The sequence below is a fragment of the Barbus barbus genome (genome assembly GCF_936440315.1).
Source record: "Barbus barbus genome assembly, chromosome: 46".
NCBI lineage: Eukaryota > Metazoa > Chordata > Actinopteri > Cypriniformes > Cyprinidae > Barbus > Barbus barbus.
In genome coordinates, this window is record NC_136724.1 from 1,385,236 (window position 1) to 1,411,284 (window position 26,049).

The window sequence follows — 26,049 nt, forward strand, 5'->3', positions numbered from 1 at the left end:
ACTGTCTGTGCAGTATTGGAGTCTCAGAAGACCTTTGAGTGTTGAATTTGTATGTTCTCTCTGTGTTGATGTTGGTTTCCTCTGGGACAGGTGAACTGGAGAGTGTAAGTGAGTGTGAATATGAATGTGTGTGATGGACTGGCCATCTGTTCAGGGGCTTGTCCTGCCTATGACCCAGGAAAGGCTCCAGCTTCATGACAAGCGCTAGGAAACATGTATGGAATAGATGAATGGATGTTCAGTACTTTGAGGGTTCTAGTCCTCCCTCTCTCTGCCACTCTTTTTCCCCACCAATGTGTCTTCCCTGATCCATGTTCCCAAACCAAATCAGTCCAAAGCTATCCATTTATCAAAAGATAACCAAAAAAGAAAGAAAGAAGAAAATTAAACATAGGACAGAAAATTTGGCTTGGCTTTCAGTTGAAATTGCATTTAGTTGTGTTTGGAATAATTATTATTCAATTTCATAATAAATATTCTGCAAAGATTTTATATTTCAATATAATTCCTGCAGAAATGGACAGTTTGCCATTGTTCTGCTTTGAATGTGCTTTTATCAGTTTTGAAAGCAGTGTGTTAGCATCTGAAAAATGTGCTGTGTTTTGCAGGTTGGGGAGTATGAATGACAAAAGTGTTTGTGGGTTTTGAAAAATGATTCACAGTTTGGTCCACATAGACTTCTGTATCACTGAATGTGTGAACAGTTTTGAAAATGTGGTTTCAGTATTGAACAATGCCTGTTAGAAATGGAAAAAACTGTAAGTGTCAAAAACACTTTTTGAGGCCAGTGTGCAAGCACAAATGTGAGCAGTTAGGAAAGAAATTGCTCTGCATTATTTAGGTGAAATGAAGCCAGGTGTGGGCAGGCCAGTCAAGATAACTCCATTTTTAGAAGGCTTAGTAACTAAATAAGGACATATTTAGCTCAGCAGCTCACCTGGAGGAGCACGGTCCATTGGCACACACACACATAATTATATGTGTTTTATGGGTTTATTTCATAGGCTTAATGGTTTTTCTACTGTACAAACTGTATTTTCTGTTCCCTTACACAAACCCTACACCTAAACCTACCCCTCACACAAAACTACAGGCATGTTTACGTTATCAAAACACTTCATTCTGTATGATTTATAAGCTTGTTTCCTCCTGGGGACCAAAAAATGTCCCCACAAGGTCAAGATTTACTAGTATTACTATAGTTGCGAGTCTACACACACACACACATCTGAAAGCTTCACGCCACTGTTGTCTTCATACTGTACATGACATTAGCAGATGTAACATATCTAATGCATTGTGTTTTGCTAGCATATGCCTCACGCACTAGCAGGGTGCCTTGAGAAATGAAATTGAAATATGAAACGCACCCTGGGAGAAGAGTCATGCAATTCTGTTCACTTGCACATTCACTTTAGCGAGCTGTCAGCTTTCATTGCACCGATCTGAGTGTGATATACATCCAAACTTTTCCATAGTTCTTTGGATGGCGATTCCACCATGGCTTGTACCATGTTTTTACCATGGTGTTTTACCGTGGTGCTTTGTAGCATTTTGAGTTTGGAGTTCTATTGCAATTATGGTATATACATTAAATATGATAATCGTACACCAGTGTTCAAACCCCTCTTCTGTTCACCAAAGATTAATTTATTTGATCCAAAACACAGTAAAAACAGTGAAATATGATTATAATTTATTAATTTATAATTTATAGCTGTTTTCTATGTGAATATGTGTTAAACTGTAATTTATTTCTGATCAAAGCTGAATTTACACCATCATTACTCCAGTCTTCAGTGTCACATGATCTTCAGAAATCATAATAATATACTGATTTAATGCTCAACAAACATTTCTGATTATTATCAATGTTGAAAACAGTTTTGCTGCTGAATACTAATTATGTAATTAGTATAACAACACCAACTCAGCTTCTCATTTCTGCTCTGAGTAAGAGATTTTCTGCTAGTTTTCCTCATGGATCAGTGTGTAAGTCGACAGTGTTTTGACCTTCACGTCATTCTGTTCCTCTGTTTCTCTCTCATACAGCTGAGACGAAGGTTTGCTTCAAATATTATCATGGTTTGAGTGGAGCGCTGAGAGCAACAACGACCAGCGTGACGGTGCGAAACCCCTCTGCTGGTGTGAGTAAAACACACACACGCACACACACACACACACACACACACACACACTCTCAGATACACACCCACAGATACACACACACACACACACACCCTTGGTTTTGGTGTTTGTAGTTAAATCAGTTGTGACACACAAGGTCACGTGGGTCAGCAGGGGTCAGGAAGAAGCTGACCTCATGACAGCTGGCAGGACGACCATGTAAACTCAGCATTAAACAAACCCCTGCAGCATGTTTACTGTCACAGTGATAATGAACTGACTCCAGACGATGTGCGTGTGATGCTGAAGTACTACTACACAGGGCAGAGGTTACAGACAAGGTCTGGACGATGCTTTTAATTATATAACTGTTTTATGCCTGCTTCTACGTCACTGCCTTTTTAACCCCGTCCACCAATTCTACATCACTGCCCATTTAGCCCCACCCACTGATTCTACATCTCTGCCCGTTTGGCCCCACCCACCGATTCTACATCGCTGTCTGTTTAGCCCCACCCACTAATTCTACATCTCTGCCCATTTAGCCCCACCCACTGATTCTACATCTCTGCCCATTTAGCCCCACCCACTGATTCTACATAGCTGCCCGTTTAGTCCCACCCACCGATTCTACATCGCTGCCCATTTAGCCCCATCCACCGAATCTACACTGATGTCTGTTTAGCCCCACCCACCGATATTACATCGCTGTCTGTTTAGCTCCGCCCACCGATTCTGGATCGCTTCCCATTAAGCCCCATCCACCGATTCTACATCGCTGCCCATTTAGCCCCATCCACCGATTCTACATCACTGCCCTTCTAGCCCCATCCACCGATTCTACATCGCTGCCTGTTTAGCCCCGTCCACCGATTCTACATCACTGCCCATTTAGCCCCATCCACCAATTCTACACCGCTGTCTGTTTAGCCCCGCCCACCGATTCTACACCGCTGTCTGTTTAACCCCGTCCACGGATTCTACATCACTGCCCATTTAGCCCCATCCACCAATTCTACACCGCTGTCTGTTTAGCCCCGCCCACCGATTCTACACCGCTGTCTGTTTAACCCCGTCCACGGATTCTACATCACTGCCCATTTAGCCCCATCCACCGATTCTACACCACTGTCTATTTAGCCCCGTCCACCGATTCTACATCACTGCCCATTTAGCACCATCTACCGATTCTACACCGCTGTCCGTTTAGCTCCACCCACCGATTCTACATTGCTGTCTGTTTAGCCCCACCCACCAATTCTACATCGCTGTCTATTTAGCCCCGCCCACCGATTCTACATCGCTGTCTGTTTAGCCCCATCCCCGATTCTATATCACTCCCCATTTAGCCCCATCCACCGATTCTACACCGCTGTCTATTTAGCCCCGTCCACCGATTCTACATCACTGCCCATTTAGCTCCATCCACCGATTCTACACCGCTGTCCGTTTAGCTCCACCCACCGATTCTACATCGCTGTCTGTTTAGCCCCACCCACCAATTCTACATCGCTGTATATTTAGCCCCATTCTACATCACTGCCCATTTAGCACCATCCACCAATTCTACGTCTCTGTCTATTTAGCCCCACCCACCAATTCTACATCGCTGTCTGTTTAGCTCCACCCACCGATTCTATACCGCTGTCCATTTAGCCCCATCCACCGATTCTACACCACTGTCTGTTTAGCCCCGCCCCGTTTCAGATCCAAGGGCTTCAGTTTGGGCTAGTTTGCTCCTGATGGTAAGTCCTAACTAAATCTCAATGACATGTTTTTTGACAAATATTCCGTTAAACTATTATAGATGTTTTACCAGTGCCCAATTATGTTTCAAAGGCTCTTAAATGCAGAAAAGCAAGCATTTTCCCCAGTTGTTTTTTCCTCTTTTTTTGCAGAATAATTAGTCCCATGGCATTTACAGCTCAGCTGATTGATTTAAGAAGTTATGAAGCTTCAAACATACACAGAATATCTACGAAATAGCACATGTTCACATTTTGAAGTGTATGTTAATAAAACGCAGGGGTTTTTATAGCCAAGTAAAACGGTTTGCCCTTCTCTCAGCATTCATAAATTAGATTAAAATGTTGAATGGATTAAAGGTCATTCCCCCTAAGTACAAAAGACAATCATTAGGCAATAAGCCCTTTGTATTTGATCAAATAACTCTGTGACCTTACACCGTGTGGATGGATCGATGAGACAGAACGCAGATGTGATCCCGTCTGAAAATCAGCTGCTAATAATCACGACTTTCAGCATAAGCACCCCTAAATAACCATTTGTTAGCACTAAGCCAAAGCCAGAGATTGTGTTTCCGCAGCCCTGCTGCCTTTGTGCTGGCGTGGTCCACAGAAATGCTGAGAGCCAGAAAACTTGATCTCAACACCAGTGCCCTTTCTCGGATGAGTTGTTTAAAAATAACCTCGGCGGAAGCAGAGGCGGAAAAGCCTGGGATCAGGTACGGCGGATGGGTTTCAGAGGGTAGCAAGGAAGAGCTCTGGACACACTGATGGATGGCAAAGCGAGGCTGACTGGTGTTTATGGACGTGCTCCGTTAGCCAGGGCTCTGATTGTGAATTGTCACCCGGGGCTGATGTCGCCCGGCCGGACCGCGAGGAGGAAGAGAGAGGACGCTCTCACCTGGATACCTGGCTGGGTGAAGGTAGCTGCTATTCTCACTTTTGCTTTGAGCTCTTAGGAAACTTCTAGAGCTGCATATAGCCAAGAGTTATTTTGCTGTGATTTTGTGATTATAAATGTTCTGCTTGACATTGCTGGAAACACTTGAGACGATTACAAGTGAGGTTTCTGGCTGCTGCAGTCTGCGTGTTTACTCGGCATTCATTTTTGCCTTGTTTCTGCATATATTCAGCAGTTTTATCCATGAATGCTTTTAATTAGTCAGCACTCCAATTTAGACCTCTTAACACACCTGCAGCCATTTGCAGCAAACTCTATAATACAAAAGTAATATTAAGGCTTAAGACTTAAGGGTTTGTTGTACACTGTAAAAAAAGATTATTGTAGTATGGTGTACATTAACATACTATTTTAGGCTTTAAAATGTCACTTTTAATTCAATGTGTTACTTGTCTTTGGAATTAAGTGCGAAATTTACTATTTTTGAGTGAAAATTGCTGTACAGCTTTATTATTATTATTATTATTATTAGTGTAACCGGGTCCTGTTCCTCAAAATAAACATCTCAAATATAAATTAAAATGTTTTCACTTTTAACATTAACCCCCGGTTTCACAAACAAGGCTTAAGCCTAGTCCTAGACTAAAATGTAAGTCTGAGCTGTTTCAACTGACAGAAACTTGCACTGACTGATCTTAAAACACATCAGTGCCTTTGTTTTGTCTTTAGATGCACACCAGTAATGTTTTTTTCATAGGCATGTTTATAAAAATGACTTAAATGTCCTTATTGAACTGGCCTAATCCTGGCTTAGTCTAAAACCTGTCTGTGAAACCGGGCCTAAATGTTTAAAATGTAAAAGAACATGTATATCAGCAAAAGTTATTTATTAATAAACATTTTTTAGATATTTATTTTTAAGAAATTTAACAATAAGTTAATAATTTATAAATTGAAGTTATTTAACAATTATATAAGCAGTGTGTAGTAATAATACAATAAGTATTTATTAAGTGTTGAGCTGCACGCAATAACAGAGCGTGACCAGTGTGATTCACAAACTAATGGCTCTTAAAGCTGGTACTTTTAATTGTTTTAAAAAGACCCCAAAACGTGCGTGTTACCGTTTGAATCAGTCTGATGAATCCTTTCTCAAGATCAAGTTTTTAAAAAAAAGTATCACCAGAAAGTATTTTAACATTTTTGCTGCTGCTGACATGGCATTAAACTCAAGATAAAATTATCATTACTTCCAGTGGTAGAGTATTTAAATATATTATAAATATAAAATATATATTATAGATATATATTCATATAAACCCAATACTATGGAAGCCTGTTTCCGCCACTGAATAAAAAATAAAAAATGTAATTGCGACTTTTTATCTCACAATTCTGACTTTTCTTTCTCATAATTGCGTGATATAAACTCGCAATTCTGCACTGAGAAAAATTATTTTGTGGTGAAGTAAATACTACATAAAAACAAATATAATTTCTACATTAAATAATTTAGTTCAGGCAATAATTAATCAATTTAAGAAATTAAAGTTTGAACTTATAAGTATATTTTACTTTTTTACCGTTTTTCCCATCGTGCACTGGGGCATGAATAATTAAAAAAGGTAAAAAAAAAAATTATTTAGTGGCAGAAACGAGCTTCCATAGAATACGGAGTATATTAAACAGTGTTTTTTTTTTCCTCTCTATGTAAGTTTGAAGGTTCCTTGTATAATTTACAGCAATAACTGTGAGCGAATCTCAAAATGGACATTGTCACTAAACCACTCAAATGAATTAGAATCATTTGACAAAGTAGGCCTACTTATATATTTTAAGGATGGAAGTCTAAAGTCATTGTAAAGATTTTGTGTTTTTGCTCTGCGACATGATGTTATATAGTGCAGCCGTGTGATTTCACAGCCTCAGCATCCCTTAACCAGTCATCCAGTCAGTGTTTCTGCAGCTCTGCTGGGATTTTGGGAGCAATGCAGATGTGTAGCTTTATGATTCTGAAGGTTATCGGCTCATTGGCCTCTTAACAGTCAGAGAGACCTTTTGAGGTCAGGATGTCTTCTCTGCGTTTGGCTGCTTGTCATTGGGTCTCCAGAGCTGGATCAGGACGGGCAGCAGATTTCTGCGCTATTGTTCACTTTGTCCTTTAGTATCAAATGACTTTGTTGGTGTAGTCAGCAGAAAGAGGCTGCCACGTCAAACTGATGCAGATGAAAGACAGCTTTGAGGTTATGTTTGGATGTGAAAAGAGAAGCGTATAGTTCAGTCAGATGTGATGGATGGTCGAGCGCTTTCTAAATAGTTTGTTTTGTGCATACTGTGTAATTTCAGAGTAATGCAATATGTGTGCGTTTGAGTGAAAAGATCTCATTTGGGAGTCGGAATAAAAATAGCATTCGTGGGCATATTTGTTTGATTCTGTGAAGTATTTTGCCTTTGTTTTCTAAGAGCTGTTGTGTAAGTAAATGTGTGTGTAGTTGTAGGTGTGGTAGGTGATGTAATTTGATTAGCTATAACTTTTTTTATTTTTCTCTGCTTTATATGAATATTTTATATGCCTTAAGTTATAATATTTCATGCAAAAAGTAAAGCATAAAAAATACGACAAAAGTCTAAACATTAGCACAAATATTAATTATGTTAATTTACATGCACAAATATAAAAATGCATAGTAATGAGCATCAATATTTTTAGCATTTATGCACAAATATCTTAACAAACATTTTAATATGCACTGTAAAAATGATTGCAATTTTAACTATAAAGACTGTAAAATGCTGCAGTATAAAGCTGTTAAATTAAATAATGGTAAGTAAACTACGGTAAACTGTAAAATTTACAGGTTGTTTTGTAAATATGTTTACATTTTTGCTGAATTTTACAGAATTTGCTTTTCTACAGTATAATAGTGAGAATTTCTTTTACAGTGTATTTTTATATATTAAATATGTTAATGTATTGGATATTACGTGTTTAAACGATTCTCTGAATCAAACAGTTTGAACTGATTCAGTGGAGGGAATTGAAATAACTAACTCTTGATGTCTTTTTACTCTGAACTGTTCTTGTGAAACTTAAATGACCAAAGAAGAACCATATTAAAACCAACATTGTGGCTTAATTTTACTGAGTCTGAGTCTGAGTCTCTCTCTGGGATGAATGGGGAAACAGGAGGGACAGAGGAGGGAGGAGAGGGGGCAAGTCAGCATCCACATCCAGCTTCTCCTAAGTCCAGCAGTCCCAGAACCAAATTCAGCTCACCCTCAGCCATGAGGCGAGGGGATCCATAGGGGACACAACGGAAACAAAAAACATGGAAAACAAATGACGGAGAAAACGCAAATAAAGTGCTTTTGTAGGTCCGGTGTTCTGTCACGACTGCTACTGTGAGGAGCGAGGAGACGTAGGAGTTACACAAAACGAGAGTCTTTAATAATTCATAACACAGGGAAAACAGAGCACGCAGGAGACACACATAGCACCAAATGACGTATAACACCAGACAAGGGACAATAGAACAGCACACTCTGAAATATACAACTAAACGAGGAGAAGACGAGACACACCTGAAATCTATGAAACACAATCGGAACAGGACCAGGAAGATAACCAAATATGGGCATGTCACACACAAGGGTGACTAGGTCAATGGGAACACATGGGTGTTCTTTTAATTTGTTAATTTGTGCCTATTTTTGTTTTCCTTTTTTTTTTTTTTTGAGGTATGAAAATATGTTAGTTTTTCCTGGGTTATGTTCGTGTTTTTTATGACAACAGTGTCCATAGTGACTATAAAGTCAATTTTACTCATTTGTATCTTCTGCAGATTAAACAGGGGTTTATTTGTTTGTCTCAGTGCACTCTGAAGGATGTTTGGACTCATTTATAGGCAGTTTTCTGGAAGGTCTGCATGTGTACGTACATCACAAAGATCGGAAAGAAGGAGTTTATAGTAGACCGACCGAAATAAGTGTTGAGAAGTGTGTTTGCTTTGTGCACCGTAAATCCCTTTGACTGTCATTCTGTGCACGTCGTCCGGTTGAAAGAGGTGAAAGTCTTTGGCATAAAAACAATCCTCCTTGTCTCATTAATGAATTGACTCTTGGTTTTCTAAAGAGCTAAACAGACTAGACACGAAATCATGAAGAATGAGGACATCTGGTGCAGTAAGTGCCAGTACTGGTTATTATAAATAATATTTTCAGTTTTCTGTTCCGTTTAGACAGTGGGTAGCAGTGTTGTTTTGACCCTGAACCCCAAGACCATTTTACTATCTCAAATTATGTATTTTAGATAGTTTTATATATTTAGTATTTCCAGTTAGTAATATTAGTGCATTAACATTTCTAATTGTATTTTTTTATTTTATTTTATTTTATTTATTTATTTAATTTTTTTAACCTGCATCATTACCCATGTATTGCCATCTGCAGGTGGGATTTCTTACTGCACACTGACTCAGTTAATTCTGCTGTCATCTAAAGATAGGTGATTTCCCCTTTTTTTTTTTTTTTTTAAATAGTACTTTGTGTTTTGTTCCACTTTTCTGATGCAGCTTTTTTTTCTTCTTCAGTTTACACGTGTTTTTGCATCTCTTATTTTAGTCTTAGCTCTAGTTTACAGTAATAACCCTGGAGCCAGTGCTCCCTATCAGCTTGAGTTGTTGCTCTTCTGAGAAGCGGCGTCCCATGAGCCTCTCCTTCCTCTTCCTGGCTGCTGCATCGATGCAGTCCTAATGAATGTGCGCTATTGATTGGAGCCATGAGCCGGGCGTCTCTAATGGGCTTTAAGCACAGTATATCAGGCCATACACACTGAAAGAACAGACGAGGAAAGAAAGAAAGGGGCATGGCTTGTATAGAGTTACTTCCTGTTCTCAGCAGCTCTTCCTGTGCTTCGGTCACGTGATCAGCTGACCGCTGTGCTTGTCTCTGATAGGGTCTGAAGCCTGTCATCAGTCAGGAGCTTCCTCAGACTCTGGGCAGCAGGAGACTCATCAGCTTCTCTCTGTCAGGTAAGGCAGTGCTGGCAATGCATGTTTGTATGTATTCATTTATATATATATAAAAAAGAATTCCCATTTGAAACAAATGTTTATAAAGTTCAGTCAGATAAGAATAAAGGTTCACCATTTTTTCTGTATGGTAAACATCTTGAATGGATGATATGCCAAATAAATAAAAAAGTAATGAGATAATGCAAAGAGCATTTGTAAGTGATGTTAGTGATGAAGTATAGTTAGGAATATGTACAGCAGTGACCTGTTGAACATTTCCTTCAGTTTGTTTCTCAATGTTCACAGGAATTGGTTTCCTGATGTTTTTTAAGCAGTTTACATGTTAAGTCCTGTTTATTTGCACATGCAATCAATCACTCAATAAATTAATAAATAAATCCACTGCCATTCAAAGGTTTGGGTCAGTAAGGTTTGGAAAGAAAGACATTAGTACTTTTATTCATCAAGGATGCATTAGATTAATCAAAAGTGACATTTTTAATAAAATTCTAAAATGTTTTATCTAATATTTAGTTGGTAACACTTTATTTTAGGGTTTCTTAACTAGTTGCTTATTAGCATGCATATTACTAGAATATTAGCCATTTATTAGTACTAATTAAGCACATATTAATGCTTTATTCTACATCCCTAATCCAATACCTAAACTTAACAACTACTTTACTAACTACTAATGAGCAGCAAATTAGGAGTTTATTGAGGGAAAAGTCATAGTTAATAGTGAATAAGTGTTCTAAAGTGTTACCATATAGTCTATAATACAATATATAGCACTGAATTGATCAATCGTTAAGGCATTTATAATGTTACAAAATATTCCTATCTCAAATAAATGCTGTTCTTTTGAACTTTCTATTCATCTGTGAATCCTGAAAAATAAAATGTATCACAGTTTCCACAAAAATATTGAGCAGCACAACTGTGTTCAACATTGATAATAATCAGAAATGTGTGTTGAGCAGTAAATCAGTATATTATTATGATTTCTGAAGATCATGTGACACTGAAGACTGGAGTAATGATGCTGAAAATACAGCTGCAGATCACAGAAATACATTACAGTTTAACACATATTCACACAGAAAACAGCTGTTTTACATTATAATAATATTTCACAGTTTTTACAGTATTTTAGATTAAATGAATGCACCTTTGATGAGCAGAAGAGACTTCTTTCAAAAACATTAAAACATTTGTTGACAAACGTTTGAACAGTAGTGTAAATTAAGAGGTTTAATTTGCCAATGTTTATTTTCATTACTTTTTATTACTTTTTTAAAATTAATTTTGCATGACAACATTTTGGATCCTCAAGAGAACATGTTTTGGTTGAGAGAAGCTTTTCATCTTCATAGCCTCAGAAACATCTCTTCCTCACTGAACTCTCATAAAACCTTTATAACCCTTCTCTGTTGTGTTTCTGCGGAGTTCAGCCGCTTCAACGAAACCTGCAGAAATAACAAGCTTTTTGCAGCTGTTGAAATATTCAGCAGGGCTTCTGTATTATTGTTAACTTCTGAATTAAACTTATATATCCAATGTCACAACTCAAACAATTTCAATGATTCATAAAATTACAAATATTGTCTCTGTTTCCTCATCCTTTTGTCTTTCTTCTCAATTGTGTCTGAAGTTGCGATGGCCAAACTATGGTCTGTACTCGTCAGGACTCCCTCAGCGCTGTATATTTTATTCATAACACACATCTCCTGCCGTGAGCTTACATCTGTCGGAACATGCTGCTGCAAACACATGCACATTAACAGCTTTGTGCAAGCTCCAGCTGCCAGCGAATCTCCTCTGTGAGCCAAAAAAACCCTCGGGAGCTGGAAAACACGACTCCTTTTAGCCCAAAGTGATGCCCTGGACAGATGACCTGCAAAAACCTGAAACCAAGCGAAACATCCTCTTGTTCTATTAGACTGTTTGAGAAGCAACCAGATAGAAATCCATTGGGTAACACCAGTGAAAGTCATTTTAAGAAGAAGGTCCTAAAAATAAATGTGCAATCATTTCATGTGAATCAGAGTGAATACGGGAGGTCCTGTGGCTCTAAATGGCATCTCACGCTCAGACGCTCCATCTATAGTGTTAAAAAGGCATTAAGCTGATAGTCTGTAGATTATGGCAGTGCAATAATACGTCCCAGTCGAGCTCGTCTGGATCCTGGAGCAGATAATGAGCTCCTGTGGGATTCTGAGGCTTCCTGCTTTTCTCTTCATAAGACACAGACTTTACGGCTTTAGCCTTTAAGCCTCTCGCATCCGCTGTTTCTCTATGAATTATGTGTTAATATTGCAAGGACACCAGGAAACACAAAAATGAGAGAATATGCTGTTGAATATTAATGGAGAGCAAACTTTCTTTTATTATTACAGAAATGTTATTATTATTATTATCGGTAGTAGAATTAAATAAATGTTTAATTTAATCAATTATTATTAAAATTCAAATTACACATGTGCGTGCACTCACAACACATACAGTATTTTATATATTTATATATGTGTATTATCATTATCATTATTAAACAGCATATATATTTAGTCTAGTTGAGTTATTTTACAGTTTACTTTAGTTTAGCAGCTATTTAAATATATATATATATACATATAAAAAATAAGTAAAATTATTACATTTAATATAATTGCATATGTATTGTTATATGTAAGATAATAATTAATCTAATAATATTATGTGTGTGTTTAAAAATTGTAATAATTATATATTTAATTGTATTCATATTAATTTTATTATTAAAAGTAGTAAACGACATGTGTAATAAATGTGTAATTTATATTCATAATGCAATAATTTTGCTTAATAGCAATATCTATCTATCTATCTATCTATCTATCTATCTATCTATCTATCTATCTATCTATATATATACAGTACATACATATTGTTTTGACTGATGTTGTTTTTTGTGTTACTGTTTCACATGTATCACTATACATGATAATTAAGTTATTATATAAAATATATACAAATAAATAAAAATAATAATATATATATATATATAAGATATTAATAATAATACAATAACTTCATAGTTTTAATAATATTATTATGTTAATAATTGTACTACATATTTTAGTTGTGGTTTCACCATAAACTCTTCCTTTGCTCTGCTGTATTTCAGACATTCAGGCAGTGGGTCTGAAGAAGGGAATGTTCTTCAATCCCGACCCGTATCTGAAGATCTCCATCCAGCCTGGAAAGCACAGCATCTTCCCTGCGCTGCCTCACCACGGTCAGGAGAAACGCTCAGGGATCATCTGCAACACGGTCAGCCCCGTCTGGAAGCGAGAGGTGAGCTGCTCTTCACTCGTCTTTGACACGACCGATCATTTAAAGGTATTCTGACCTTTGAGTTTGAGTCTGGAGCTGTCCTCCTGACACGTTTGATTGTGCTCGAGGCAGCTTTGAGCCGAACATGAAAGCAGATTGCCTCAGGTGCCGGAGCTTCTGCCAGCGGCGCTCAAAACAAAAGCATATGGAAATGAAGCTCTCTGATAACTTTATGACTTGCAGTTCTGATTCACACCCAAACTGTGAGGGATTTTACCCCAGCTTCTGTCTACAGGACATTTGGGAGAAACATAACCGCACAAACAGAGCTGGCATCACCTCCACAATCCATACGGTGACGCTTTTGATATTATGGCAAATATTTCAAAAAGTTTTAAATATATCAAAGTTTTAAAAGATTTAATCAAGGCACTTAGACGAGCACTCAGCAACATTTTTATTAATAATGCTTCACGCTCGCTCACAGTGTGTTGTATTGTTACCATTACAACTAAAGATATAACCATAATCAACCATTTCAATGTATAATGGAATCAGTTATGCAATCAGAAAAAATACAATCTACATTTAGCCATTTAGCAGATGCTTTTATCCAAAGCGACTTAAAAATGAGGACAACTGAAGCAATCAAAACCAACAAAAGAGCAATAATATGAAAGTGCTGTGACAGGTCTCAGATAGACTAATGAAGGTATGCAAGGTTTTTATATAATAAATAAACAGAAAACAAGTAGATAGAATAGAAAAAAAGAATAGGGAACTCTGTCAAAGGAATAGACAAAGAATAGAGAATGCTAGTGTTAAAGGATAATGTTTTATAATAAATAAAAAGAAAACAAGTAGATAGGATAGAAATAGAGAGTTCAAATTTAGATGGTCAAGTGTTTTTTTTTAAAGAAAACAAATACATCAAATAGAGTTAGAATAGAGAGTGCTAGAGTTAGAGGGTCAAATGAAGATGGAAGAGATGTGTTTTTAGAAATTTCTAAAATATAAATCTAAAAATTAATACATAAACCACACAATAACTGTATTTTTACTATGTTGTTGAAGGGATAGTTTACCTAAAAATGGAAATTCTGTCATCATTTACTTGCCCTCATGTCATTTAAAACCTGTATGAGTTTCTTTGTCCTGTTGATCACAAGATAATTTAATGAATGTTAGGAACCAAACAGTTGACGGTACCCATTGGCTTCCATAGTAGGAAAAAAATTCCTATGGAAGTCAATGGCTACTGTCAGTTGTTGCCAACATTGTTCAAAATATCTTATTTCTTTCTTCTTTTCAATTGAAGAAAGAAACTTTGAAGGTATGAAATGACATGAAGACTTGTCCCATATAATGACATATTGATTGAAAAGCCATCCTAAAAAGTCCTAGGCGCCTCCTTGAAAAAGAATCGTGATACTCTGGTTAACTGCCACAGGGAACAAAACAAGCCAGTCTGGTGCTTTCATAGACTCTGTCACCGCTGCAGACATAATGTCCCTTTAACAGACTGAAGCTGTAGTGAGTGGCATTGCTCTCTCAGTGAGAAAGCCACTAATAATCATTGAGTCTGTTCTCGCAGTGTCTTACAGACAGCTTCAGCGCGCACACACACACACACACACACACACACACACGTGTTGTGACAGGCTGTTAATCCGTACAGCTCAGTCTCATTCACTCTTGACCGCAGCTCCTAATAAACCTGAACACAATCCTGTCAGCTTCACCTCCCTCTGAGACGCCCAACAACAGTCTGACAACGGCTACTCATCTCTCTTCAGCTCTAATTAGTAATATTCAGCAATATTCAGGCAAAAAAGGAACTGCCAAATGAATAATGAAACCTTAGAGAAAAAAAGATATGATTTTTTCTCTTGATTTCTCCATGTCCTTTGTTTTTGCTGGAGCTCTAATTGACTTCCTCTTTTCTTTTAGCATCCAAATTGCTTGCTTTTCTCTCAAAGTCAGCTCCCTCATCTTCATCCTGGTTTGTGTGTCATCATCGAATGCAGGATTCAGAATACAGAAGTAATGGATATAACTGATACGACACATTCCCTGCTTTTAATATCTGAAGAATTAATGCAACAGGACACAGCTGATCACTTAGAAAGACCTGTGAGGCAACTGCTCCAATACTTATGCTCACATCAGATAGAGGGATGAACTCTAAAAGTGCTGAACTTCTTAGCTGGTAAAACATCTATGTGTTGAATCACCCAATAATAAAATGTGACATTCTGTAGGTTTGTCTCATATTCATCTTTTAATCATATTTGTAAATGTCTTTACTCCACAGCCAACAGAGCAATTTTCTCTTTACTGTTCCAATACTTATGGAGGACACTGTAATATATATATACCAATTCTCACTATTAAATTAAATTAGCATGCCTATTCTACATCCCTAGTCCTACCCAATACCTAAACTTAACAACTACCTTACTAACTATTAATAAGCAGCAAATTAGGAGTTTATTTAGGGAAAAGTTGTAGTTAATGGTTTGTTAATAGTGAGAATTGGACCTTAAAATAAAGTGTGACTGAAATTACATTAAAACATACATAAAAAAAAAAAAATAGTAAGCAGTACTTAGCATGTACTATGCAGTGAGCTAATCTTCTGAAGATATTGGTAGCCTGATTCAGAGTGTATTGTGAGTGAATGAACAGACTTGTGTTTGTTATCTTCTGCAGCTGGTTTCAGAGAGCTGTTCTCTCAGTCTGTAGCGCGTGTGAATGTAAGTCAGCGGGTGAAATATGGGCTGGTTTCTCTTCACACGCTTGGCTGAGCTGGAAGAAATCCAGTCGAGAGCAAACGCGAGCACAGAAGGGTTTCAGCAGCTCTTTGGGGGTTAATGGCACCGTTTACTGTCTGCTAGATGAAGCGTGACCTGCTGAGTTTCCCATAGTGCTTTGCTGCCTGTTTACTGCCAGAGTCGCAGAATGTCCATAGAATATCCCATTGATTCTTTCTTTTTTTGTTGTATTGATGTTTTAATCCCAATGATTGCATATGTTTTAATATTTTGTTTCCTTGGAAAATGGGTTATGAATAACTACACTGAATATAATACAGAATGCACACATGACGCAGCAGCATGATCCCACTAATGGAAAAGCCATAAATTGTATTTCTTCTTCTTGTTGAACTTGTCAATCGTTTTCTGTTGTCTTCTAGGACTAGGTGATATGACTAAAAATAACATCTGTTTATATCACTGATTTTATTAACTGATGTCAGACTTTGTTTCCCTGTGTCTTGTGTTTCCACATGCTCCCTGTGTTTCCTTATGCCCTTATTTGGACTTCCTGTTCCTTTCCTCGTTTGGTGTCATCATTAGTTTATTAGTCCCCAGCCTTGTGTGATTAATTATCTAGTTCACTCCTTGTTTAGTTTTAGTACTTAAGCCCTGTGTTTCCCTGCCTCTGTGTGTGGTCTTATCGTCATTCCGTGTTTATCTGTGTCTCCAGTGATCCCTGAGTTTGGTAAATAAGTTCTGAGCTCTGGGAAGAAGTTCCCTTCTCCTAAGTGTAGTGTGACAACTATTGACTGATTTGGATTTGTTTTATGTTTAACTAGTGAACTTAAAAACGTAACTACAACATGATACAAGTAACAGTCTCTTTATTAACTCTTTCCCTGACAGTTTTTTTTTTTTTTTAAAGTTGCCAATTGCAAGTTTTATTTTAGCTTCATGCATTTAAAAAAAAAAATCAACACCTGAATGTGGGTAGGTCTGATTGCGTTTTTGTTGCAATATTATGTCCGGACATAGTTGAAGTCGATCGCTTCCATTAACCCCATCAAAACTTCACAATCCTAAACCAGTTTCTGTCGACATTTCATTCTGTAACATTAGGCAGTTTAGTCATTTAGTGTTTGCTGATTGCGTTACGTGCATCTGCTTACACATGCGATCTCTTGTTTCTGCTTCATCTGAGATTTCATCCAGAGATTCTGTACTCTTTCAGATGTGTAATAGTGAAACCGTATAACAGTGAAAACACGGACAGCCAGAAAATGATGTCAATGGCAGGGAAAGAGTTAACTGTGTGGTTAAAGTTTAATTCCAAGTGCAGCACACATGAAGTGGTCAACATCAACATCACTTACTGCTGATGTACTTGCAAGCTGTGAAACAAGGATGAAACTGAGATCGGGAAACTGACAGACCAATTGAACATATTTAAGATCTTGCTTAATTTCATATTGCCAACAAAATCATTGCACGCATCATGAATATGCAATATATCATCCAAAATATCTCGTCCAGATGTGATTCCTAACTGCGGCTGATTCCTGGCAGCCATAGGGCTCTTGATGAGTGGAAATATGTTTGTATGAATCAATCTGTTTGCCCAGATGATATTATTTGGCTTGTGCTGACCCAGATCTAGTCCTGATGTTGATATAGAGAAGTCTTTCCGCTGAGAGTGAATGTGAATGTTGGCGACAGGACAGACCTAATTAATGGCTTTTGAGTATATTTTGGGTGTTTTTTCTTATGTCCAAAGCTGTTTTCTGTCATCTCCACTAATGCTCCTTTTTCCTGTTTGTGTGTTTACTGTGTCTGTTGAATTAACTCCTGCACGGATCCTCTTTAATTCAGAAAGAAATCTCTCTGATTCTAAACTGTGGCCAGACTCCAGGCAATGAAAATTTAGAATTTTGGGAAATTAATGCCTTGCATTAGTATTTACATACAGTACTGTAGTACTAAAAATACAGACTTGCAGTTACTGTATGTTAGACATCATGATGGTAAAACTGTGGTATTTTGATATATCTGTACACTGAATGAGTACAATATGATTGTCCTGGTTTCTATATGACAATAGTTGAAGTTACACTATGGTAAATGTATGAAAATACCTTATTGCTATAGAGTGATTAAATATAATGTGCTAATGTATGCACATTAAAAAAGCATACAGTAAAAACAGTATTGATGTGAAATATTATTAGAATTTACACTTAAACAGCTGTTTTCTATGTGAATATGTGTTAAACTGTAATTTATTTCTGTGATCTGCAGCTGTATTTTCAGCATCATTACTCCATGATCTTCAGAAATCATAATAATATACTGATTTACTGCTCAACAAACATTTCTGATTATTATCAATGTTGAACACAGTTGTGCTGCACAATATTTTTGTGGAAACCATGATACATTTTTATTTTGCAGGATTCACAGATGAATAGAAATTTCAAAAGAGCAGCATTTATTTGAAATATAAACTTTTGCAACATTATAAATGTCTTTACTGTCACTTTTGATCGATTTAATGAATCCTTGCTGAATAAAAGTATTAATTTCTTAAAACTGACCACAAACAAACTGTGTGAGTATATCATCCTATATTACTATAGTACTATGGCCAAAAAAACATAGTAATACCATGCTATTTTTGGTACTTTTTGATAGTACTGTAAGAAGCTGTAAATCTGTACCTTTACAGCATTAAATGTGTCTCTGAAGACTGTAAGTATCCTCCCTCTGAAGGATGTTTGCAACTATTTTCTCTTAATTGTATGAATTGTTGCTGTTACATTAATGCTGCACCAGCCTTTGGCACATAAACATGCAACCCCTGAACATCTAAATGAAATGCATTTGGACAGCAGTTCTCCTCTGCTTGTGTTTGCTATCTTCTGCTCAGTTGTGGTCTGTCTCTAACCAGCGTAATGTGTTTCTGCCCGTCTGAGGACACACTGCATTTGGTTATGGGAGCGGGAAGGGGGTTTGGCTTAATGTCATTTTGATGGCAGAAGCCGCTGAGTTTGGGCTTGTGGGGCGCTGATTGAAAAGCCATCCTAAAAAGTCCTAGGCGCCTCCTTGAAAAAGAATCGTGATACTCTGGTTAACTGCCACAGGGAACAAAACAAGCCAGTCTTGTGCTTTCATAGACTCTGTCACCGCTGCAGTTTTCTGATGGACTGCAGCCAGGATGCAGCATCCCAGAACACAAAGAACGTTCAGTATCACACACACACACACACACACACACACACTCTCGCTTGTTTTGCTATCCTTGTGGGGACTTCCATAGGCATAATGGTTTTTCTACTGTACAGACCGTATATTCTATTGCCCTACACCAACCCTACACCTAAACTTAGCCCTCACAGGAGACTTTTTGCATTTTTAGATTTTCAATAAACTTAATTCGGTGTGATTTATAAGCTTGTTTACCTCAATTTAGGTCCCCACCATGACACAAGTCCCCATGAGTCTGTGTTCAGGTTTAAGTCCCCACCAGTATATAAAAACACACTATATTCTGATAAGGCAAGGGCTACAATAAAGCCAGTAACAATAGCTAAATCTGTTAAAAAAAAGTTTTACTATGAATTGAATTCAGTTTTTCAAGTATTTTACTTTTTAAAGTTTAAAAAATCTAAATTGTTAATGAATTTGATCAGAATAAATAATTTTTTTTAATATTCTGATGCCTTGTGGTACAATAAAGCCAATAACAATAGCCAAACGTATTTTAATTGTATTTTTTTTTTAATTATGAATTTAATGTATTTTTAGTATTTGAGTAAACAAATCCCCTTTTTTATTTCTGATACATCAAAGGGTATAATAAAGGCTATTTAAATTTTGATTAAAATTTTAAATAAAAATTTTTTTTTATTATTTTTACATTTTCACATTTTACAAGTATTTTACTTTAAAAAGGTTTTCATCAAATAAATAATTTCTAATATTCTGAAAAGCCAATGAGTACAATAAAGCTAAAGACAATCGCCTATTTTATTTATTTATTTATTCATTTATTTATTTGTTTTACTATGAATTAATTTTTTAAGTATTTAAAAAAGTGAATGAATTTCAACAAAAAAATATTTTTTTATAAATCTAATAAATGATTAGCCATTTGGAAAGGTTAGGAATGAAGCAACATATTAGTAACATTTCCAGCCCATGTGCTATGAACCATCGGATTCTCTTGAGGTAACAAACTTAATGAAATAGAATGGAAATCATGCAATACAAACAGAGAGAGAGAGAGAGAGAGATGTAATACCAGCAATTAACACCAATCTGTTGATGTTTTTTTTTTTTTTGTATTCACAGCGATTTAACTTTGTGTCCCTGCCGACGGACGTTTTGGAGATTGAGGTTAAAGATAAATTTGCCAAGAGCAGACCCATCATCAAACGCTTCCTGGGAAATTTAGTTGTGCCTGTGCAGAGGCTGCTGGAGAAACATGCTATCGGGTGGGTCTCTGCTAATCATTCACATTTCATCTGACTGTGATTACACTCCAATTCTTGACTTGTTTCTCAAATTACTGGTCCATTTGTGCATCGTTTTTACTGACAGGCTTTCAGTTTTATATAAATATATCTAATTATTTCTACTGTGTACAAGAAGGTACATTATTTAAAAGACTGAAGCTGCACAGATAGACTCCTGCAGAGATGTTTTTGTTGTGTCATTCAATTTATTTTATGGTAAATTGCCTGTAGGATTTAAACTGTCAAGCATCCTTGTCTCCCGTGTGTTTAAACAGGGACCGTGTGGTGAGTTATACTTTAGGCCGACGGCTTCCAACAGATCATGTCAGCGGCCAGCTGCAGTTTCGCTTTGAGATAACCTCGTCAATTCATCCAGGTCTGCAGCATGTTTACTAATGCATCTGTTCTCACAAACAACATAAGCAAGCCCCACAGTACAAATACTGAGATCATTTATGTCTTTCTTACTATGCTAATCATGTTAATTATGTCATTTAAGAGAGAGTAGTGTTTATTGTTGTTCATTTTATTTTGTTTGAGATTTAATACTATTGTTTTTGCATTTATGCATTGGTCAGACGTTTTATCCAAAGCTACTTGCATTGCATTCAAGGTATACATTTTATTGGTTTTATGCATTCCCCAGGAATTGAACCAATGACTTTGTTGTTGCTAGCACCATGATCATCTGTTGGAGCTGCACTGTCAGAACAAATGTGCAAAAATGTTACCTTTAGGTGTACAACAGCTTGACACCTTTGTACCCCTAAAGGGTGCATATTAGTACCTTACAGTAGTGATATTTACCCTTCAGGTAATAGTATGTACTCTTGTGGTACTATTATGAATCCTTTAGGGGTAAAGAGGGTAAAAAGATGTCATTTTGAGGGTACTGCCCCACTGAAAAGCTGTTGAACCCCTAAAAGTAAAAAAAATTCTGACAGTGTAGAGTAATTCTAGCAGTATTGCAGGAACTATCCCCAATGCTTAATATTGCCAAAATTATTGCAGGAGTAACCTACAGGATTAGTTCACTCAGCAATAAAAACTGTCATCATTTACTCACCATCATGTTATTCCAAAGTATCATGAAAGTTGCCCATATGACTTGGGGGTTAAATACCCTGTTGGGATTTGAGAGCTGTGCTGGAAAGGAAGTATTCATTGCTTCAGATGACTCATATGCAGTGCTTTAGTTTACTTTGTTGTCCTCTTTGGAGACTGACAGTCTCTGGTCACTCACTGACCAATCCCTGGTGCTTTCGTATGGGAAAGAGTGGTGTGAATATTCTTTAGAATGTGTCCTTTTGTGTTCCTTGGAAGAAATAAAGTCATTTGGGTTTGGAACAACGTGAATAATTGATGAGAGATGATAGAGCAATTTCCTTAAAACAGAAAATTTCCAAATCAGTCTTCTGTCCATTTAAGTATTTTGCGTTTTTCTGAGTTGGTTGCTAGTTTATATGAACTTTCAGTAACACTTTAGATTAGGGGACACATATTCACTAAGAGTTTTCCCTAAGTAAACACCTAATTTGCTGCTTATTGCTAGTAAGGTAATTGTTTGTAGTAGTTATGTTTAGGTATGGGGTGGGATGGGGTAAAATATGGTCATGCAGAATAAGGCATTAATATGTCCTTTATAAGTACTAAAAAACAGCCAATATGCTAGTAATATGCATGCTAATAAGCAACTAGTTAATAGTGAATAGTGTTCCCTAATCTAAAGTGCTACTGAATTTTAATTTGTAGGCGTGGACCTTCATGCTTACTACTTTGCTAAATATTGCATGTTTTTGTACAAATTCATAAACCTCTTAACTCTTTACCCGCCAGCGTTTTTTTTATTTATTTTTTTATTAAGTTGCCAGCCACGGCCAGCATTTTTGCTAATTTTCTCTAAAATGTCATGGCCCCCATAATATTTTGTTGTTTTATTCTAACTTCAAGCATTATTATTTATTTTTTTATCAACACTTGAATGTAGGTAAGTTTCATTAAAAAAAAGCAACATTTTGAGCAAAAAGCTGAGAAAATCACATTTTAATCAAATACTACATCTGGATCATATTCAGTAATATTATCAAAGCAAAGATGCAGTAGATGGCTTTGCACAGTCCTTTACCTCTTACTGGATCGACCTTTCACTCTGTAAGATTAGGCAGTTTTCATTTATATGTGTTTAGTGTTGATGATCACATTATTTTTCATATGCATGTGCTTACATATGATATCGCTCGTTTCTGCGTCTTCCTGGTCTGTGTTTTTGATCGGCACTTTCTAGACTCATTCAGGAGATGTCGTAATAGCGCTCCCTAGCGTATAACAGTGAAAACCCAGAAATCCAGAAAATTTAGTGTTTGGTGGGGAAAGAGTTAAGAAATAGTTACACTTTCCAGTGAGATTGGTTTGGAATTTCTAAACTGTTTATTGCTAAAGGTATCTTGTGTTATTTCATAGCTGATCTGTTTAACCATATTGACAGATTTGCTTATTCTCTCTGGTAGAAGATGAGGAGGTGTCCCTCAATGCAATGTCAGTCTTTGATACGACACCTGATCCGCAGCCTGAGCAGGAGCCCAATGAGGACCTACCACCAGCTTCTGATCTGCCTGTGGAGGATGCATTGAGTTTGGGACCTGACATTCTGGAGCTGCCTAACGAAAGTCCTCCAGAGGTAGAGACCCAGGATGCTGTGTTGCTCACCTCTCTAGATGAGCTCAGTATGGATACCCAACCAGAAGCAGAAGGATCAGCTGAGGAGCTTGTAACAGCTCGAGCAGAGATACTATTGAGCGATGCCACTCAAGGAGAAACTGCGGAGCAAGACCCTGGAAAAACAGAGTCCGAGGAGATGCAGGAAGAAACTGTGGCTGAGACTCTTTTGGAGGTTCTGGAGAACCATGAAACTGAAGACACGGGTGGACCAACTGGAATGGGACCTACTGGAGAGCATGCAGATGTTGAGGGAGGCACAAGCTCAGAGCAGTTGGAAGGAGATGGGAATGAGGAAGAATCCTGTTCACCAAGGATGCGGAGTGCCTTGAAGCGCAAGAGCCGACCCTGTTCGCTTCCGGTGTCCGAGTTGGAGACGGTCATCGCCTCGGCCTGTGAGGAACCAGAGACACCACGTTCTCACTACATCCGCATTCATCATCTGCTGCACAGCTTACCATCAGCTCAGTGCCACCATGACAGCCAAGATGAAGACGAGGTACTTGACCTGGAATCTTCCGAGGAAGTCACTGTGAAACCCCAAGAAGACAAAGAGGAAGAGCCGGAAGAAGACGAGGTGTCAGAAGCCCAGTCTCCATCCATCGTGCCCGAGTGTCCTAGACCTTGTTGCAGGCGTACTCTACCACGTAGCCTCTCCATTGAGCGCCTTTCCGAACTCAACCAACTTTTGGAAGGCGAAAGACCCTCACCTTCTACCCTCCGACTGGAAAGTGAACACATTGAAGTGGGTGGTGGATTCGGAAGCAGAAGGGAACCTCGAGAGAGTGAGTGCGAACTGTGTGACAACTCCTGCTACAGCACTTCCTGTTACAGCACGTCCTGTTACAGCACTTCTTGTTACAGTAATTCAGGTTACGAAGGGCGTAACCACCTTTGCAGCCATACGCGCCTCTCTTCGGTTGACAGCACCCGTCTGTCGGAGAGCACTGTTTTCTCCTCGCAGGAGGAAGAGGAGGAGGAGAACAGTGCTTTTGAGTCCATCTCGGACTCGATGCAGAGTCCAGATATAAGGGAGCCAGGAGACGGGTTGGTTCATTGGAGGGAGTCATCATCGGAAGAAAGTCCCCAGAGAGAAGGGGAGGTGGAGATGTCACCTGTACCTGGGCCTAGTGTAAGGTCAACAGGTGAGGAGCCTTGTCCAAGTTACGCATTGTGGAAAGGTGTTTGCTAAATGCACAGGGATTGTTGATGTTTCATTGTCAAGAAGATCAGTATTTGATTAATTTTATCTCATGTTAGCATCCCTCTAGTCCAAGGCTACGTTCACACTGCAGGCAAATGTGGCCCAAATTTGATTTTTTTTTTTTCACATGCTCACATGTGACTCAGATCTGTTTTTGTCATGACAGTGTGAACAGCACAAACCACATGGAATCTGATCTTTTCAATTGCGATTTGTGCCACTCCCATATGTGGTACTAAATCCGATTCAGAAGTTTTGCAATGAGACTGCATTGTGAACAGTCATGTCGTAATTTATGCGGACTTGTACATCACTCTAGATCAGGGGTGTCAGATCCAACCCTGCTCCAACACACATACCCATCTAGTTTTCAAATAAGCCTGAAGGACCTGATTAGATGGATCAGGTGTGTTTAATTAGGGTTGGAGCTAAACTCTGCAGGGCTGTGGCCCTCCAGGAACTGAGTTAGACGCTACTGCTCTAGATCAACATTCGTCATAATTACATGCTAACGGGAGACACTTCAGAGATTTTACATACTCAAAGTTATCAAAATCAGTGGAAGTGTGATGTGTCAGAACTCATAAGTATTACAGTGTCAACTGTATAAAACATGAGGGCTCGTATCATAAATGTTTCAAAACTCTGCTCTCTTTTGTCACATCCTTGTCCTTATTTTTCATATTTCCTGCGTTCAAATTCGTGGGTTGACGCGACCCCACTAGCGCAATATTTACCCCTCTGAACATGATTTGGCTAGTTTTGGACTTGTTTTGAGAAGCAGTTGAGCGGATTTTGTTGTGAAAACCTGTAAAACCCTGTTCGTATGGTTGTTTTGCGCATGTGGGTCAGTTCAGAATCATGATCTGTTCAAACTATAAATCTGAAATTGGCCACATTTAAAACAACAATGTGAACAGCTATAGAAAAAAAATCGGATCTGAATTGTCTGGAATTGAGCACTAAGGCTTGCAATGTGAACGCAGCTCAAGTGTGGTCAATGTCGGTCCTGGAGGGCCACAGTCCTGCAGAGTTCAGCTCCAACTCTAATCAAACACACCTAAACAAGCTAATCAAGGTCTAAGGGTTACTGGAAAGCTACAGGCAGTAGCTTTTTATCTAGGTTAGAGTAAAACTCTGTAGGACTGTGGCTCTCGAGGACTGATGTTGGCCACCCCTGCGCTAATCCAAGGGTGTCCAAACTCGGTCCTGGAGGGCCACTTTCCTGCAGAGTTTCTAGTATGCCTAGTAAGACCTTTATTAGCTTGTTGAGGTGTGTTTAATTGGGGTTGAAGCTAAACTCTGCAGGCCAGTGGCCCTCCAGGAGCAGGGTTGGACACTCCTGCGCTAATCCCAGTGAGCAGTTGAGTTCATAAGTTTAGTTACTTTCATGTTAGCAAAATGAACTGAGTTATGTTCAGAATGGACTTCTAACATAATGGTTACTGCAGAGATATTTTAGCTCTGCTCATGGAGACCCAGTGTCCTACCTAATTTAGATTCAACCCTAATCAATCACACCTGAACAAGGTGAATCAAGGCTTTCAGGATGACTTGAAAATCACAGTGAGGTGTGTTAAAGCAGGTTGTATCTAATGCCGCATCCCATTTAGCTATAAAGTTGGATCTCAGAGCTGTAAATGATGCCACCCGAGTTGACCGTGCTCCAGTTCACAAGTTGAAAACCCAAGTTGGATACATACATTGTTAGCAAGAACAGTCAATAAAAACACATACAAAGTGATATTTTCCACAGATAA

General features: G+C 38.0%; 1 protein-coding gene across 1 annotated transcript in view; it reads left to right on the forward strand.

Annotated features, from left to right (window-relative positions):
• hecw1a (HECT, C2 and WW domain containing E3 ubiquitin protein ligase 1a) overlaps positions 1-26,049 on the forward strand; it is a gene marked incomplete at both ends in the record, with an annotated part of 61,451 nt that overhangs the window by 13,252 nt on the left and 22,150 nt on the right. Inside the window, 6 exons of the mRNA XM_079408844.1 lie at positions 2,053-2,147; positions 9,728-9,803; positions 12,952-13,121; positions 20,207-20,349; positions 20,646-20,746; positions 22,878-24,230. Of these exons, the coding sequence (XP_079264970.1) occupies positions 2,053-2,147; positions 9,728-9,803; positions 12,952-13,121; positions 20,207-20,349; positions 20,646-20,746; positions 22,878-24,230 (1,938 nt within the window). The remainder of the gene's footprint in view (positions 1-2,052; positions 2,148-9,727; positions 9,804-12,951; positions 13,122-20,206; positions 20,350-20,645; positions 20,747-22,877; positions 24,231-26,049) is intronic.